At 49.7% G+C, this 12,052-nt stretch overlaps 2 protein-coding genes across 11 annotated transcripts in view; both read right to left on the bottom strand.

The window, feature by feature from the left end:
- The window catches only part of DAB2IP (DAB2 interacting protein), a 317,250-nt gene that overhangs the window by 157,960 nt on the left and 147,238 nt on the right, over positions 1-12,052 (bottom strand). The window lies entirely within an intron of this gene.
- Positions 4,108-11,004, bottom strand: LOC310754698 (inositol-trisphosphate 3-kinase C-like; the record flags this gene model as incomplete). The annotated part of the gene is made up of 2 exons (XM_083596778.1): positions 4,108-6,099; positions 10,899-11,004. The coding sequence occupies 2 exons, from the start codon at positions 11,002-11,004 to the stop codon at positions 4,952-4,954; spliced, it is 1,254 nt and encodes a 417-aa protein (XP_083452904.1). The 3' UTR covers positions 4,108-4,951.

Here is a 12,052-nt window from a genome sequence, read left to right as displayed (position 1 = left end):
CTCAGTCGCCAGAAAAGTGTGTGTGTGCATTTTCTGTGCCCTTTAGGAGCTGCTGTTTAAGTGTGCGCTTTGTCAAGACGCATTCTGGAAAGTAGTAGGAATCAGATGGGCAACGGTGAGTGTTGGCAAAGGAAACCTTCATCGCTTCCTTCACCATCAGGAATGCTCGTTCCCATAAATCAGAACTCCCCACACCCAAACTGGGCAGAATGGCTGAGGCATCACCTCAGTTGGAGGTCAGCCAACCAAAAGGATCAAGTCAGCCCTGAGCAGCCATATGCATGCACCAATATCTTAGGACAGAAGACAGAGGCTTCCGGACTCCAATTCCCGCCTTCGCTGGCTTTGGGCATACTAGACGGGGGCTGATGGGGGTTGTAGTCCAACAAATCCTGCAGGGCACCATGCTTGCCATCCGTCCCTGTTACGCAGTGAACATGGTAAGTAGAAGCTTGTTGCAAAGTCTGGGGGTTGGTTTAATACCTGGGCTGTTAACTCTGAAGGGGGTAGGCATGTCTTTGTTCTACAGCCATCATCCGTAGACAGACATTGTCACAACAGACTGTGTTCCCTGCTGTGGCAGGAGTGTTTGTTGCACAGTGTGGGTTTGTCATGAAGACAAACAGGAATCTAGATGTCACCAGGATCTAAACAAGCCCTCCCTGCTAGCATCTAATCCTTCGGGAATAAGGCCAAACAAGACCGGACAGATATAGTCACCGAAGTGTGAGATGCCAGGGAGCTAGTTATCATAAAACATGCAAAAAACAAAAACAAAAACCAACCCACAAAAAACCCCAGCCTTTGCTGACTGCTAGCCCCGGTTATGGGAATGGAGCCTCCATGCCCAGGGGCAGTCTATCTCTGTGTATCAGCTCTGTATTGGAGTGGGCAGGGGGCAAAAATTGGGGGAGTGGGGGTTAATAGCCATGTTTGGATATTGGTTTGTATGTTGGACTAGGACCTGGGGGAGACCAGGGTTCAAATTCCCCCCCCCCAACTCAGCCATAAAAAACACCTTCTGGAACAATCACCTGCATCTCAGCCTAACCTGCTTCACAGTGTTGCTGTAGGGATTATACAGGGTGGGGGAAGAACCATGTAGGCCCCCTTGAGCAAAAAGTAGGAGGCATCTGGGCTGGCTAAGACAGAAAGCAGGAGGGCCATTTCATCCAGCAAGCCGACTGAAAGATAAATCTGTGATGTCTGGGACACTGGCTCTACCCATTCTGGCCCTGCTCAAGGGACTAGTCCTGAAATAATAATAATAATAATAATAATAATAATAATAATAATAATAATAATAATAATTTATTATTTATACCCCGCCCATCTGGCTGGGCTTCCCCAGCCACTCTGGGCGGCTTCCAAAAAAATATTAAAATATTGTAATACATCAAACATTAAAAGCTTCCCTAAACAGGGCTGCCTTCAGATGTCTTCTAAAAGTCTGGTAGTTGTTCTTCTCTTTGACATCTGGTGGGAGGGCGTTCCACAGGGAGGGCGCCACTACCAAGAAGGCCCTCTGCCTGGTTCCCTGTAACTTGGCTTCTCGCAGTGAGGGAACCATCAGAAGGCCCTCGGTGCTGGACCTCAGTGTCTGGGCGGAGCGATGGGGATGGAGACGCTCCTTCAGGTATACTGGACCGAGGCCGTTTAGGAGCAGACCTTTTGCAGCAACTCCATAAGCTTCTGCATTCCTCAAAGGGCAGAGCCACATACTCAAACGTTTGCAAGAGCAAATATCAGAGAGACGGGACATGAAATTAATGTTTCTCCCTCTTCTTTTCTATGAGTACCTGGGTGTGTGTGTGTGTGTGTGTGTGTGTGTGTGTGTGGAACCCACTACCACCACTTCATGCTTTATTAGTTTTGTGCTTTTGGTAGGAGACGCCTTCCCTTGTCGCAATGTCTTATCAAATTACAGCCAACAACACGGGGGGAGTAATCTGCATCCGTGATGCGAGGCCACATTTTTGCAATTAAGCAGGACAGCCAAACAATGGCCTTGCTAGCATAGGGAAAGGTCAGGGATGGCAGCTATCTGTTTCGTGGCTAATTGCAAGACACAGAGAGCCAATTATAGCAGCGCCATTTGCATATAGCTGCTCCGGGCAGACTTGATCCTTTCTGTTGGACGCCTTCCAACTGAGGTGATGCCTCAGACATTTTGCCCAGTTTGGGTGGGGGGGGAGGGGGAGAGTCTGGCATCACTTGATTTAATTTTGAGCTGCTGGGAAACTGGGCATCAGGGAGGCAACAAATGAAAAGGCACAAATACATTTTGGAACCCAACTTCTCAAAGGTAGGGTCTTCCAGCAAACACAGCTCCAAGAAGGAGATGGAGTCACACACCTCCTGTGTCCCTCTATGTTGGCAGGCAGCAAAGTCTACCTCCTCTCCTCCAAGGAGACGCCTCTGCTGCCAGAACCTGATGGTTGCTCCACAGACCCCTTGAGGGAGCAAGGAAAGATCTCCTCAGCTGGAAACCTCATTAACTCCAAGGAACCAATGGCTGCAGGTGGCATCAGCTCTTTAAATGGCCAGGAGGAAGCACTCAGGGAGTGGAACTTCTGGTTAGTGATTAGTTAGTCATAGAACGGGATGCGGGTGGCATGTGAGTTAAACCACAGAGCCTAGGACTTGCCGATCAGAAGGTCAGCGGTTCGAATCCCTGCGACGGGGTCAGCTCCCATTGCTCGGTCCCTGCTCCTGCCCACCTAGCAGTTCGAAAGCACGTCAAAGTGCAAGTAGATAAATAGGTACCACTCCAGTGGGGAGGTAAACGACGTTTCTGTGCGCTGCTCTGGTTCGCCAGAAGTGGCTTAGTCATGCTGGGCACATGACCCGGAAGCTGTACACCGGCTCCCTCGGCCAATAAAGCGAGATGAGCGCCGCAACCCCAGAGTCGGTCACGACTGGACCTAATGGTCCCTTTACCTTTACCTTAGTCATAGAACCATATATCTGTAGAATGGAAAGGGACCATCAAGGGCCATCTAGTCCAGCTTCCTGTAATGCAGGAATCCCTGACAGATGGCCACCCAACCTCTATTTAGAAACTTCAAATAAAGGAGAGTCAATCACTTTCCTTAGTAGTCTGTTCCACTGTCAAACAGCTCTTGCCACCAGAAAGTTTTTCCTAATGTTTAGTCCTGCTATAGAACCCAAGTTGCTCTAGGACCTTGCTGAAACAACTTGGATGCCTGGCCTCAGCTATGGGAGCACTGTCTATGGTCTTGAACTCAGACCTGGGTATCTCTCCAAGGTGCTGACTTTTGCCTTTGCTGGCCTCACTGTCTTCCCCAGAGAACCAGGAATTGCTGACCTCCCATTGCTACAGTAGGTCAATGCCTCTCCTTGCTGGTGGGTATCTTAGTGGAACACCTTGCTGTGTGCATATCACACCAATGCTGAAGGAAATGCATGCAATTAGCTGTGAGCTAATTGACTTCTAATGCTTTGAACATCTTAGGGCTATGCTACCTGAGAGAGCACCCGAATAGACCCTTTGCTGAGGCCATCTGAGAAGGCCCTTTTAATCATGCCACTTCTATAAGAGATCTTGTGGAGATTTGAAGGAAGGCCTTTGTGCAATGGCCCTGTTGGATAATTTCTTTTATCTGTTTCATAAAATTTACACATTGGTTGATTGTAAAAACAAACAAACAAATGAAAACCTCAAAGTAGTTTGCCAGAGAATCAAGCACTAAAATTATTTATAACAGTTAAAAACTATTTAAATCATTCCAAAAAATTAAAATCATTGCCGGGGAACTGATTAAAACACACACCAACCTTTATTAAATTTTTCCTCCACCTTTCACCTGAAGATCATAGGGCGATTCACAACAAAAGCTTACAAAATGAGGACACAAAATACACAATGAAACAAAAATAAAGACTAATGAATAATACCTACCCCCCACAAACACTTCTGCAGGTCTTCTGCTGGTTAGTAAAAATTATGGGCACTGATCCTTAGTATGCAACGCTTTATAGTTTATGCTTTATAATGTGCTGGTGTTCTTTTCTAAACTGCCTTGCAATTTTCAGCAGAAATACAAATACAGAAATACATATAAAAACACATACATATACAGAAATACAGAAATACAAATACAGAAATACATATAAAAACACATACATTCAAATACAGAGGAGCGGCTCCCTTCTCTAGCAGGACGAAGGACAGCCACAATCCCCTCCCAACCACCATTAAAAAAACCCACACACACCCACACACCCAGGGAGATCCTACCCGCTGGTTTCTGCTTGTTAAAACTAACCCAAATTCATCACCCAAAAAATAGGCAGCCTGTCCCTGCTAAAGCAATTTGGGGGGCAGTGGAACCCCACCATTTATTTCTGCAGCGATTGGGGAAGGCGTTCTCCCCCAAGCCCTTTGGTGCGTCAGGTTGTAAAAGCAACAAACTGCTCCTTTTTGCCTTGGCAGAGTTATCTGGGCGCCAGGAAAGTTAACAGTCAAAGCAGAGGGAACAAGTTTCTCTTTACTCCCCAAACCCTGAAGAGAAACGCAAGTATTTCGCTTGACCGAGGCCTCTCCCGACATTTGGGAAATGGGCACGGCCAGCACTGTGGTTCAAAGTCTTGACCCTAAACCGGGCACCCCAATAACCCCACATCCCAAACTCAGTCCCAACACCCTTGGTGAGCTCTCTGTCTTGGCCCATGGAAGTCTTTACTGTCCACCACGTGCAGAACGGCAATCGGGGGGGGGGGTTCCACCACATCTGCCACGCCAATAAATAAACTTAGCGGTGCAAAAACCAGCTGGCCCCTTCCAAAAGGCCCCTGGTACTCTTCCAGTTCCTCCACGGGCCCTGTATCCCCCTGGCTCCAGTAGCATATCTGGCTGAATAAATTAAACAGCAGAGTCCTGGGGGCCAAGGCGGCCCCCATCTTGACGCATCGGCTGCATCTTCCTGGCTCACTCCCCCAACATCCTCTCCCAGATGGCGATGAGGTTGTCCAGGCCCCAGAGGTATCCATCCTCGCGGTTGCCTTCCTGCCAGGGCAGGCGGTGAGTCAGAGTCTGCTTCTCGGGCAGCGGCACCGTCTTGCCAAAGTCGATCATCCACACCCGCGCCAGACCCTTCTGGTCGTGGACGAAGAGAAGAGAGCTGCCCACTACCTCGTGTGTCTTGAAGAACTCAGACTGTTCGAGCGCCAGCCTGACTTCCTTCAGTTGCTCCAGGTAGCTGGTCAGGACTCTCCTGTCTCCGTCCACAAAGTTCCAGAAGGCCTGGGTCACCTCCTCCGGCTGGCGGGTCTTCTTGAAGCTGGTGTTGAAGGTGCCATCGGCTTTCTTGATGCCTTCGATGCGGAAGCCCAGCGTGGTGGTGGAGCTGAGGGTCTCCCTCCACTGCATGTAGCGGGGCTTCAGGATGGCGCTCTGCGCATGCTCTTCCGCCGTGGGAGCCGCCGGGTCCACGGCCATCATCTTGTCGTACAGGTCTCTGCGTGGACAGGGCTGCTGCCTTGCCTTCTCCAGCTCCTCCTCGAGGTACGTCCTGACTCCCATCTTGCAGTCCATGATGGAGGGCTTGTCAAAGCCGGACAGCAGGTCCTGCATCTGGATGTAGGTCTCCCCATCGCGCTCCACCACCCCATAATAGGCCGGGACGTAGGGCTGCAGCGCGTCGCACACCAGGCGCTCCAGGCATTGCTGCTCGCCGGGGCAGTACTTCTTCAGGATGCGGCCAGAACCCCCGGCTCTGAAGTTGCCTGCATGGCCCGCCAGCTGGACCCAGGGGCAGCGCATGCGAAGAGAAACCACACAGGGCGAACATTGCACCATGCACCCCAGGTTCTTCCAGGGCTTGTTCTGGACTTCTCCGGAGCCGACGGGACCTCCGCTGCTGCTGGGACCGGAACAGGGGGGCGCGGCCGGCCCGGCAGGGGCCGAAGGTGTCGGGGGTGCCGAAGGCATCGCGCGCTCCGTCCGTCTGGCCGCGGTGCTGCTGCGCCCGAGCTGCCCGGCTGGCTCCGCCGTCTGCGCTTCGCCGCCTGTGCTCCGCCCCGGGAGGTGGAGCCGCCGCCCTGGGCGCGCCCCGCGGGAGGAGCGAAGGTGTGCATCTTGTATTACAATCCCACAGTCAGAGCAGAAGCATTCTCCACACACACACACACACACACGCACACACAGCAATTGCTGCAGGCCTCTAGAAAGTTGGCCGCTTTTGTTCATGCAAGCACAGTTCCTGCAGACATGCTTCTGCTTACAAATGAGACCCACTGACTGCATTTTGCCTCCAAGGCTGTCCTGGTTTATTTCCTTGGCACAGGCGGTAGCACTGGCGGAGGGTGGCTGTGTACTGCCAGAGGGGTGCCTTGTTAAAAACCTGTCTCCGACTCCGAGCTCACAATGGGGAAAATCTGTGTTCCCAGAAGCCTTTGCTTCTGTGACTCGAAAATGATCCAAGTGTGTGTGAAGTAGAGGCAAATTGCCATCTGATTATATTGTCCAATAACTGTCTGCAAAAGAAGGCATGCCTGCTTCATGCGAAGTCGGCCAATGCGGCACGTGGTTCACTGAGCTGGAGGCAGCTCCCCAGCCACACCTTGTGGCCTGCACACGACAGCAATGCCCGCTCCCCCCCACATTTCTTGTCCTGCTCCCCCTGCCCCCATCAGCAGTCAAAGCAGGCACCAAAACCCAGAACATCCAGCAATCGGGGCTGCATTGTGCTCAATGAGCCACAGGCTTGATTTTATCATAATGGGACAGGAGAATGGGAAGCTTGTGCTCACGGCCTAGGACCCTCGTTCCTACGGGACCGCCTCTCCCGGTCTGCCCCACGGAGGACCTTAAGGTCCACAAATAGCAACACCCTAGTGGTCCCGGGCCCTAAGGAAGTTAGATTAGCTTCAACCAGAGGCAGGGCCTTCTCAACACTGGCTCCAGCCTGGTGGAACGCTCTGTCTCATGAGACCGGGGCCCTGATTTCTTTCCGTAGGGCCTGTAAGACAGAGTTGTTCCTCCTGGCCTCTGGCTTGGAATCAACTTGATCACCCCGCCTTTCCTTTTTCCTTTCTCCTTCTGTGATGGAACTCCTATTTGGGGACTTCCCTGGCTTTTTTTCTGGCCACGTAGGACCAGTCTGGATAGTTGGCCTTGGTGAAGATTTGACGTTTTCATCCCCCAAAAGTTTTTGATTTGAGTTTCTACTGAAATGAGGCTGCATTTTAATGTTGTACTTCATCTTGTTTTTAAGTTGTATTTTAATCAATTGTTTTTACCTGGTGTTAGCCGCCCAGAGCCCGGTCTTGGCTGGGGAGGGCGGGGTATAAATAAAATATTATTGTTGTTGTTGTTGTTGTTGTTGTTATTTTGAACTCCAGAAAATGAGCTAGCTCTTCCGGGTGAACTTTGCCTCTTCTGCAAACCCAGTGAAGCTAAACAATCCCCTAAATCTTAATAAGGAAGATGTAAGTCCTATAGGTCCATCAAGTCCAGAGTGGCCTGGCTCCAGGAAGCCAACAAGCAAAACACAGAGGCAGCATCCCTCTTCCCTGTACCCTCAGCACCATCTGGTCCTCAAGGGTAGACTTCCACTTCACATGGATGTTCCATTCCTGACTATCATATGATGATAATAATAATAATAATAATAATAATAATAATAATAATAATAATATAAGTAGAACCCTGCTAGGCCAAGCCAAAGGGCTCTCCAGTCCAGCCCCCTCTGTGCCTCCCTCAATGCCCAATAAATATAACTTCAGCAGCCAGTAGGTGTTTGCGTATGTGTGTGATATGGTGCCTCTGAACACAACAGTTCAATCTAGCAACCATTTCCAAAGAGCCATCAGGAGACCTCTCTCCCTCCAGCAATATGCCTCATCGCCGTTTTAATGCCAGCTCACCCAATGCCTATTTTAGACTGTAAGCTCCTTGGGCTCAGCGACAGAGGTCATTTATTAATTAAGATATTTCTATACCACGCTTCACCAGAAATGGTCACAAGGCAGTTTACTTTTTTTAAAATATATTTTTTATTTTAGGGGTAAAGACAAAACCAACATATTAAAATAGATTACGTAAGTACTCAACTCATCAGTCTCTTCTGCAGGACCCTGTATTGTGCCCTTCGTTCACTGCAGGAACCACCGGCAGAGTCTTCTGCACTGATCTTAACACAAAGGCACCTATGTAAAGCATCAGCTATACAGAAGGCTCAGCAGCAACTGCAGTTATTATTACTGCTATTATGGCAATGGATTTCTAAACCACCAGTCTCAAGGTGGTTCACACACAGGATAATTTAAAACAGTTCAATGCCGGAAAACGACCAGTACATTTAACCCTAACAAGTGCACACTTGTGAAAAAGACACACTCAGCTGGAAAAGCCTGTTGGAACTGAAAAGACCTTCTTCAACTGTTTCTGGAAAGTGCAGATAGTGGGCGCCTGGGGAACCTCAAGCAGGAATGCCATTCCACAGAACAGGGGCAGATGCACTAAAAGCCCTGCTCTGAGTTACTGTGGATAATGATGATGATGTTTGTCCCTGAGGTACAATTGGGCATTCAGTGTTCTTAGATTTAATGCAAACCAGAGAGCCAATCTCTTACCAGGAAGGAAATCCCACTCCACTCGGTGAATTTTGCTTTGAGGTAAACATGCTTTAGGCTGGCACTGCAAATTGCAAGGCAGCTATGCAGACAGCATTGCTTGTCTGACATTCCCTCTCAACAAGGAATAGCCATCTTTCCAAATAAGGCTGGGTAGGACCCCTGCCAGACCACAGTTCCCAGGATTCTTTGCGGGCAGCCATGACAGTTAAACTGGCACAACAAAACCAAATAAATGCCAATATATCCTACCTGAGTCACATTGTTTTCACCCTTTGACAGCCTCAAAAGAGGATGGGCAATGAGGTTTTGTATCATATTTACATTTCATTTGTTCATTAGCTCAGGGTGGGGCAATTAATGGCTTTTAAAGCATTAAATATAACTGACTTGCAGCCCATAACGATTATGGAAGCTCTAGACATAGAGAGACAGCGGGCGATTTCCAGACGTTTCCTCACACCAAGCTGCCCTCTTCCCTCACCTTGCTTGACAATCACCTTTTAAGACAGTCATTAATTAGAGACCAGTAATTAAGCTCCCTGGTTTGAGAAGTGTTACATTAAAAGCGGCAGATCTGCAGATGCCTCAACAAGGTGAAAGGAAATACAGGTGTGATGGGGACAGGGAGCAACCTTCAGGGTGCCCTTGAATCTTCCACACGTGCCTCTCTCCCCCCCCCTCAAGGCCCACCCTTTCCCTTTTTGGCCTAAGGGCTCAGGCACTTTAAAAACTGATAGATTGCCCCTCCAAACATTTCCCCATCTACCTTTGGCTTGGCTGCTTACTTTTGCTTTTAAAAAATTGGGTTGCTCAAGATTGCATGCAAATCCCACACCCTGATCTTAACACTGTTCTCTTTAATGCCATGTACGCAGCAGCTGATTTTGGTTACTCAGTGGGGAGAAAGTGCAATCTGCCCATGCTCAGGAGGCACACAGTTCTTTGCCTGTTCATTTGCAGAGCTAATCCCTTAAAGTTTAAAGGTCTTGTGGTCTGACTCAGTACAGTGGAACCTCTACCTGCGACCATAATCTGTTCTGGAGGTCCGTCCAGAGGTTGAAACGGGTCGCTGGGAGAGGTGCCATTGTGCGCAGGCGCGGGCAGCAATTACTTGCTTCTGTGCATGTATGAACGGCAATTGCCGCTTCTGCACATGCGCAAACGGTGATCGCCGCTCCTGCGAATGTGTGAATGGTGGCAAACCTGCTGGGTACTTCTGGGTTTGCTGTGGACGTTGGGCGAAATGGACGCAAGCAGAGGCGGACATAAGAAGAGGTTTGAGGCATGTGTCCTGCCCCTTTGGATACAGCTGATACACACCCAAACACAGACGTGGGGTCATTGCTAGGTCCTCAAAAGCCTAGGTGGGGCACAGATCCAGGGCACAAATTCCAATGTGCTAATTTAAACATTGGGACATGGGTGGCACTGTGGGTTGCTTGATCCCGTTGCTTGATCCCTGCTCCTGCCAACCTAGCAGTTCGAAAGCACATCAAAGTGCAAGTAGATAAATAGGTACCGCTCCGGCGGGAAGGTAAACAGCGTTTCCGTGCGCTGCTCTGGTTCGCCAGAAGAGGCTTAGTCATGCTGGCCACATGATCCAGAAAGCTGTCTGCGGACAAATGCCGGCTCCCTCAGCCAGTAAAGCGAGATGAGCGCCGCAACCCCAGAGTTGTCCGCGACCGGACCTAATGGTCAGGGGTCCCTTTACCTTTAAAAATAAAAAATAAATAAAAAATAAGATAGCTGCTTATTTCCTTGACATCTGATGAGAAGGCGTTCCACAGGGCGGGACCTACACCTTCACACCTGTCTCTCTCATCCGCCTACCCCTTGCTTTTTGGCTGAGCTGCTTCAGGTACCTTGGATCATGGTTTCCATGTTAACTGAGCTCTGCTGTCACTGGGAAGGCCAAACAGATTAAGCCCCAATCCCTCCAGCCGGTGTTTAGAGAGGAACACAACAGAGTGGCTTTGAAGTGAAGGTTTGTTTAGGGAACATCATAATGTAAGAAGAAGAACTGATTGTCTGATACAGTTTGTTTATCTCGCATAGCCTTCACCAGCCTGATGCTCATCCGCAAAACATAAGCCTGGCAAGGTCAGTCCTTGTTCATCCACGCAAATGAAGCTTATGAAGATAGGAAGAGCCATTAGCTGAATCAGGCCAATGAGCTATCTAGTCCTGTTCTCACAGTGGCTGACTAGATGCTTGTGGGAAACCAGCAAACAGGATCCTTGCACAAGAGCAGGTCTCCTCTCCTGTGTTTTTCTGCATCTGGTATTCAGAAGCCTCACTGCCTCTTGACCACGGAGGCACAGCGCAGTAACTGTGGCTCCTCTCCTCCTCCTCCTCCATGGGTTTGTCCAAACCTCCATCAAGGCTCTCCAAATTGGTGGCCATCATTGCCTCCTATTGGGACGCTGGTGGCGCTGTGGGTTAAACCACAGAGCCTAGGGCTTGCCGATCAGAAGGTCGGCAGTTCAAATCATGTGATGGATTGAGCTCCCATTGCTTGGTCCCTGCTCCTGCCAACCTAGCAGCTCGAAAGCACGTCAAAGTGCAAGTAGATAAATAGGTACCGCTCCGGCGGGAAGGTAAACGGCGTTTCTGTGTGCTGCTCTGGTTTGCCAGAAGCGGCTTAGTCATGCTGGCCACATGACCCGGAAGCTGTACGCCAGGTCCCTTGGCCAATAAAGCGAGATGAGCGCCGCAACCCCAGAGTCAGCCACGACTGGACCAAATGGGCAGGGTTCTCTTTACCTTTACCTAATTTAAACATTGTAGATGCAAGTTTACATATGCATCTGCAGGCGTACAACTGGACTCCTTTCTCTGCCCCAGCTGCAACAAAACACGTCTCCTGTGTATCGTTCTCCACAACCACAGCAGGTGCTGTAATCTTCCAACAGTTTGACTTCACCTGCAAAGCTGCACTCCTCCATGGTCTCCCGACACAGATGGATGCCAGCTAGATGCAAATTTATATTGTGAACAAATCTAAATTTGGGTGGTTGGTTGGGGTCTCGCTGCTCCAGCAGGCAGCATGTTAGAATTCCTGCTCCATGATTTACAGTCATGGGATATTTGTCTATCACATGACGGGTCCTACTTGAGTGTAGGCTGAGCTCCTGACACAGCATGCCCAACAGCCCTGGAAGTAGAACCTCAGATGACCCCTGCTGGATCAGGCCAGTGGCTCATCTAGTCCAGCACCCTGTTCTCACAGCAGCCAACCAGATGCCTGTGGGAAGCTCACAAGCAGGATCGGAGCACAAGAGATCTCTCCCCTCCTGTGATTTCCAGCACTGCTACCTCTGGCCGTGGAGGTAGAGCATAGCCATTTTGGCTAATAACAACTGACAGCCTTATCCTCCATGAAAAAGTGTTTTAGAAGAAAACAACAAGAAGGGGACTTCCGGTTTCTGCAGACTTGAGTCCAGCGGAGAAA

This window comes from Podarcis filfolensis, assembly GCF_964270895.1.
Source record: "Podarcis filfolensis genome assembly, chromosome: Z".
NCBI classification, from domain to species: domain Eukaryota; kingdom Metazoa; phylum Chordata; class Lepidosauria; order Squamata; family Lacertidae; genus Podarcis; species Podarcis filfolensis.
Note: the sequence above shows the minus strand (reverse complement) of the source record. Positions and strands in the feature narration are given on the sequence as shown.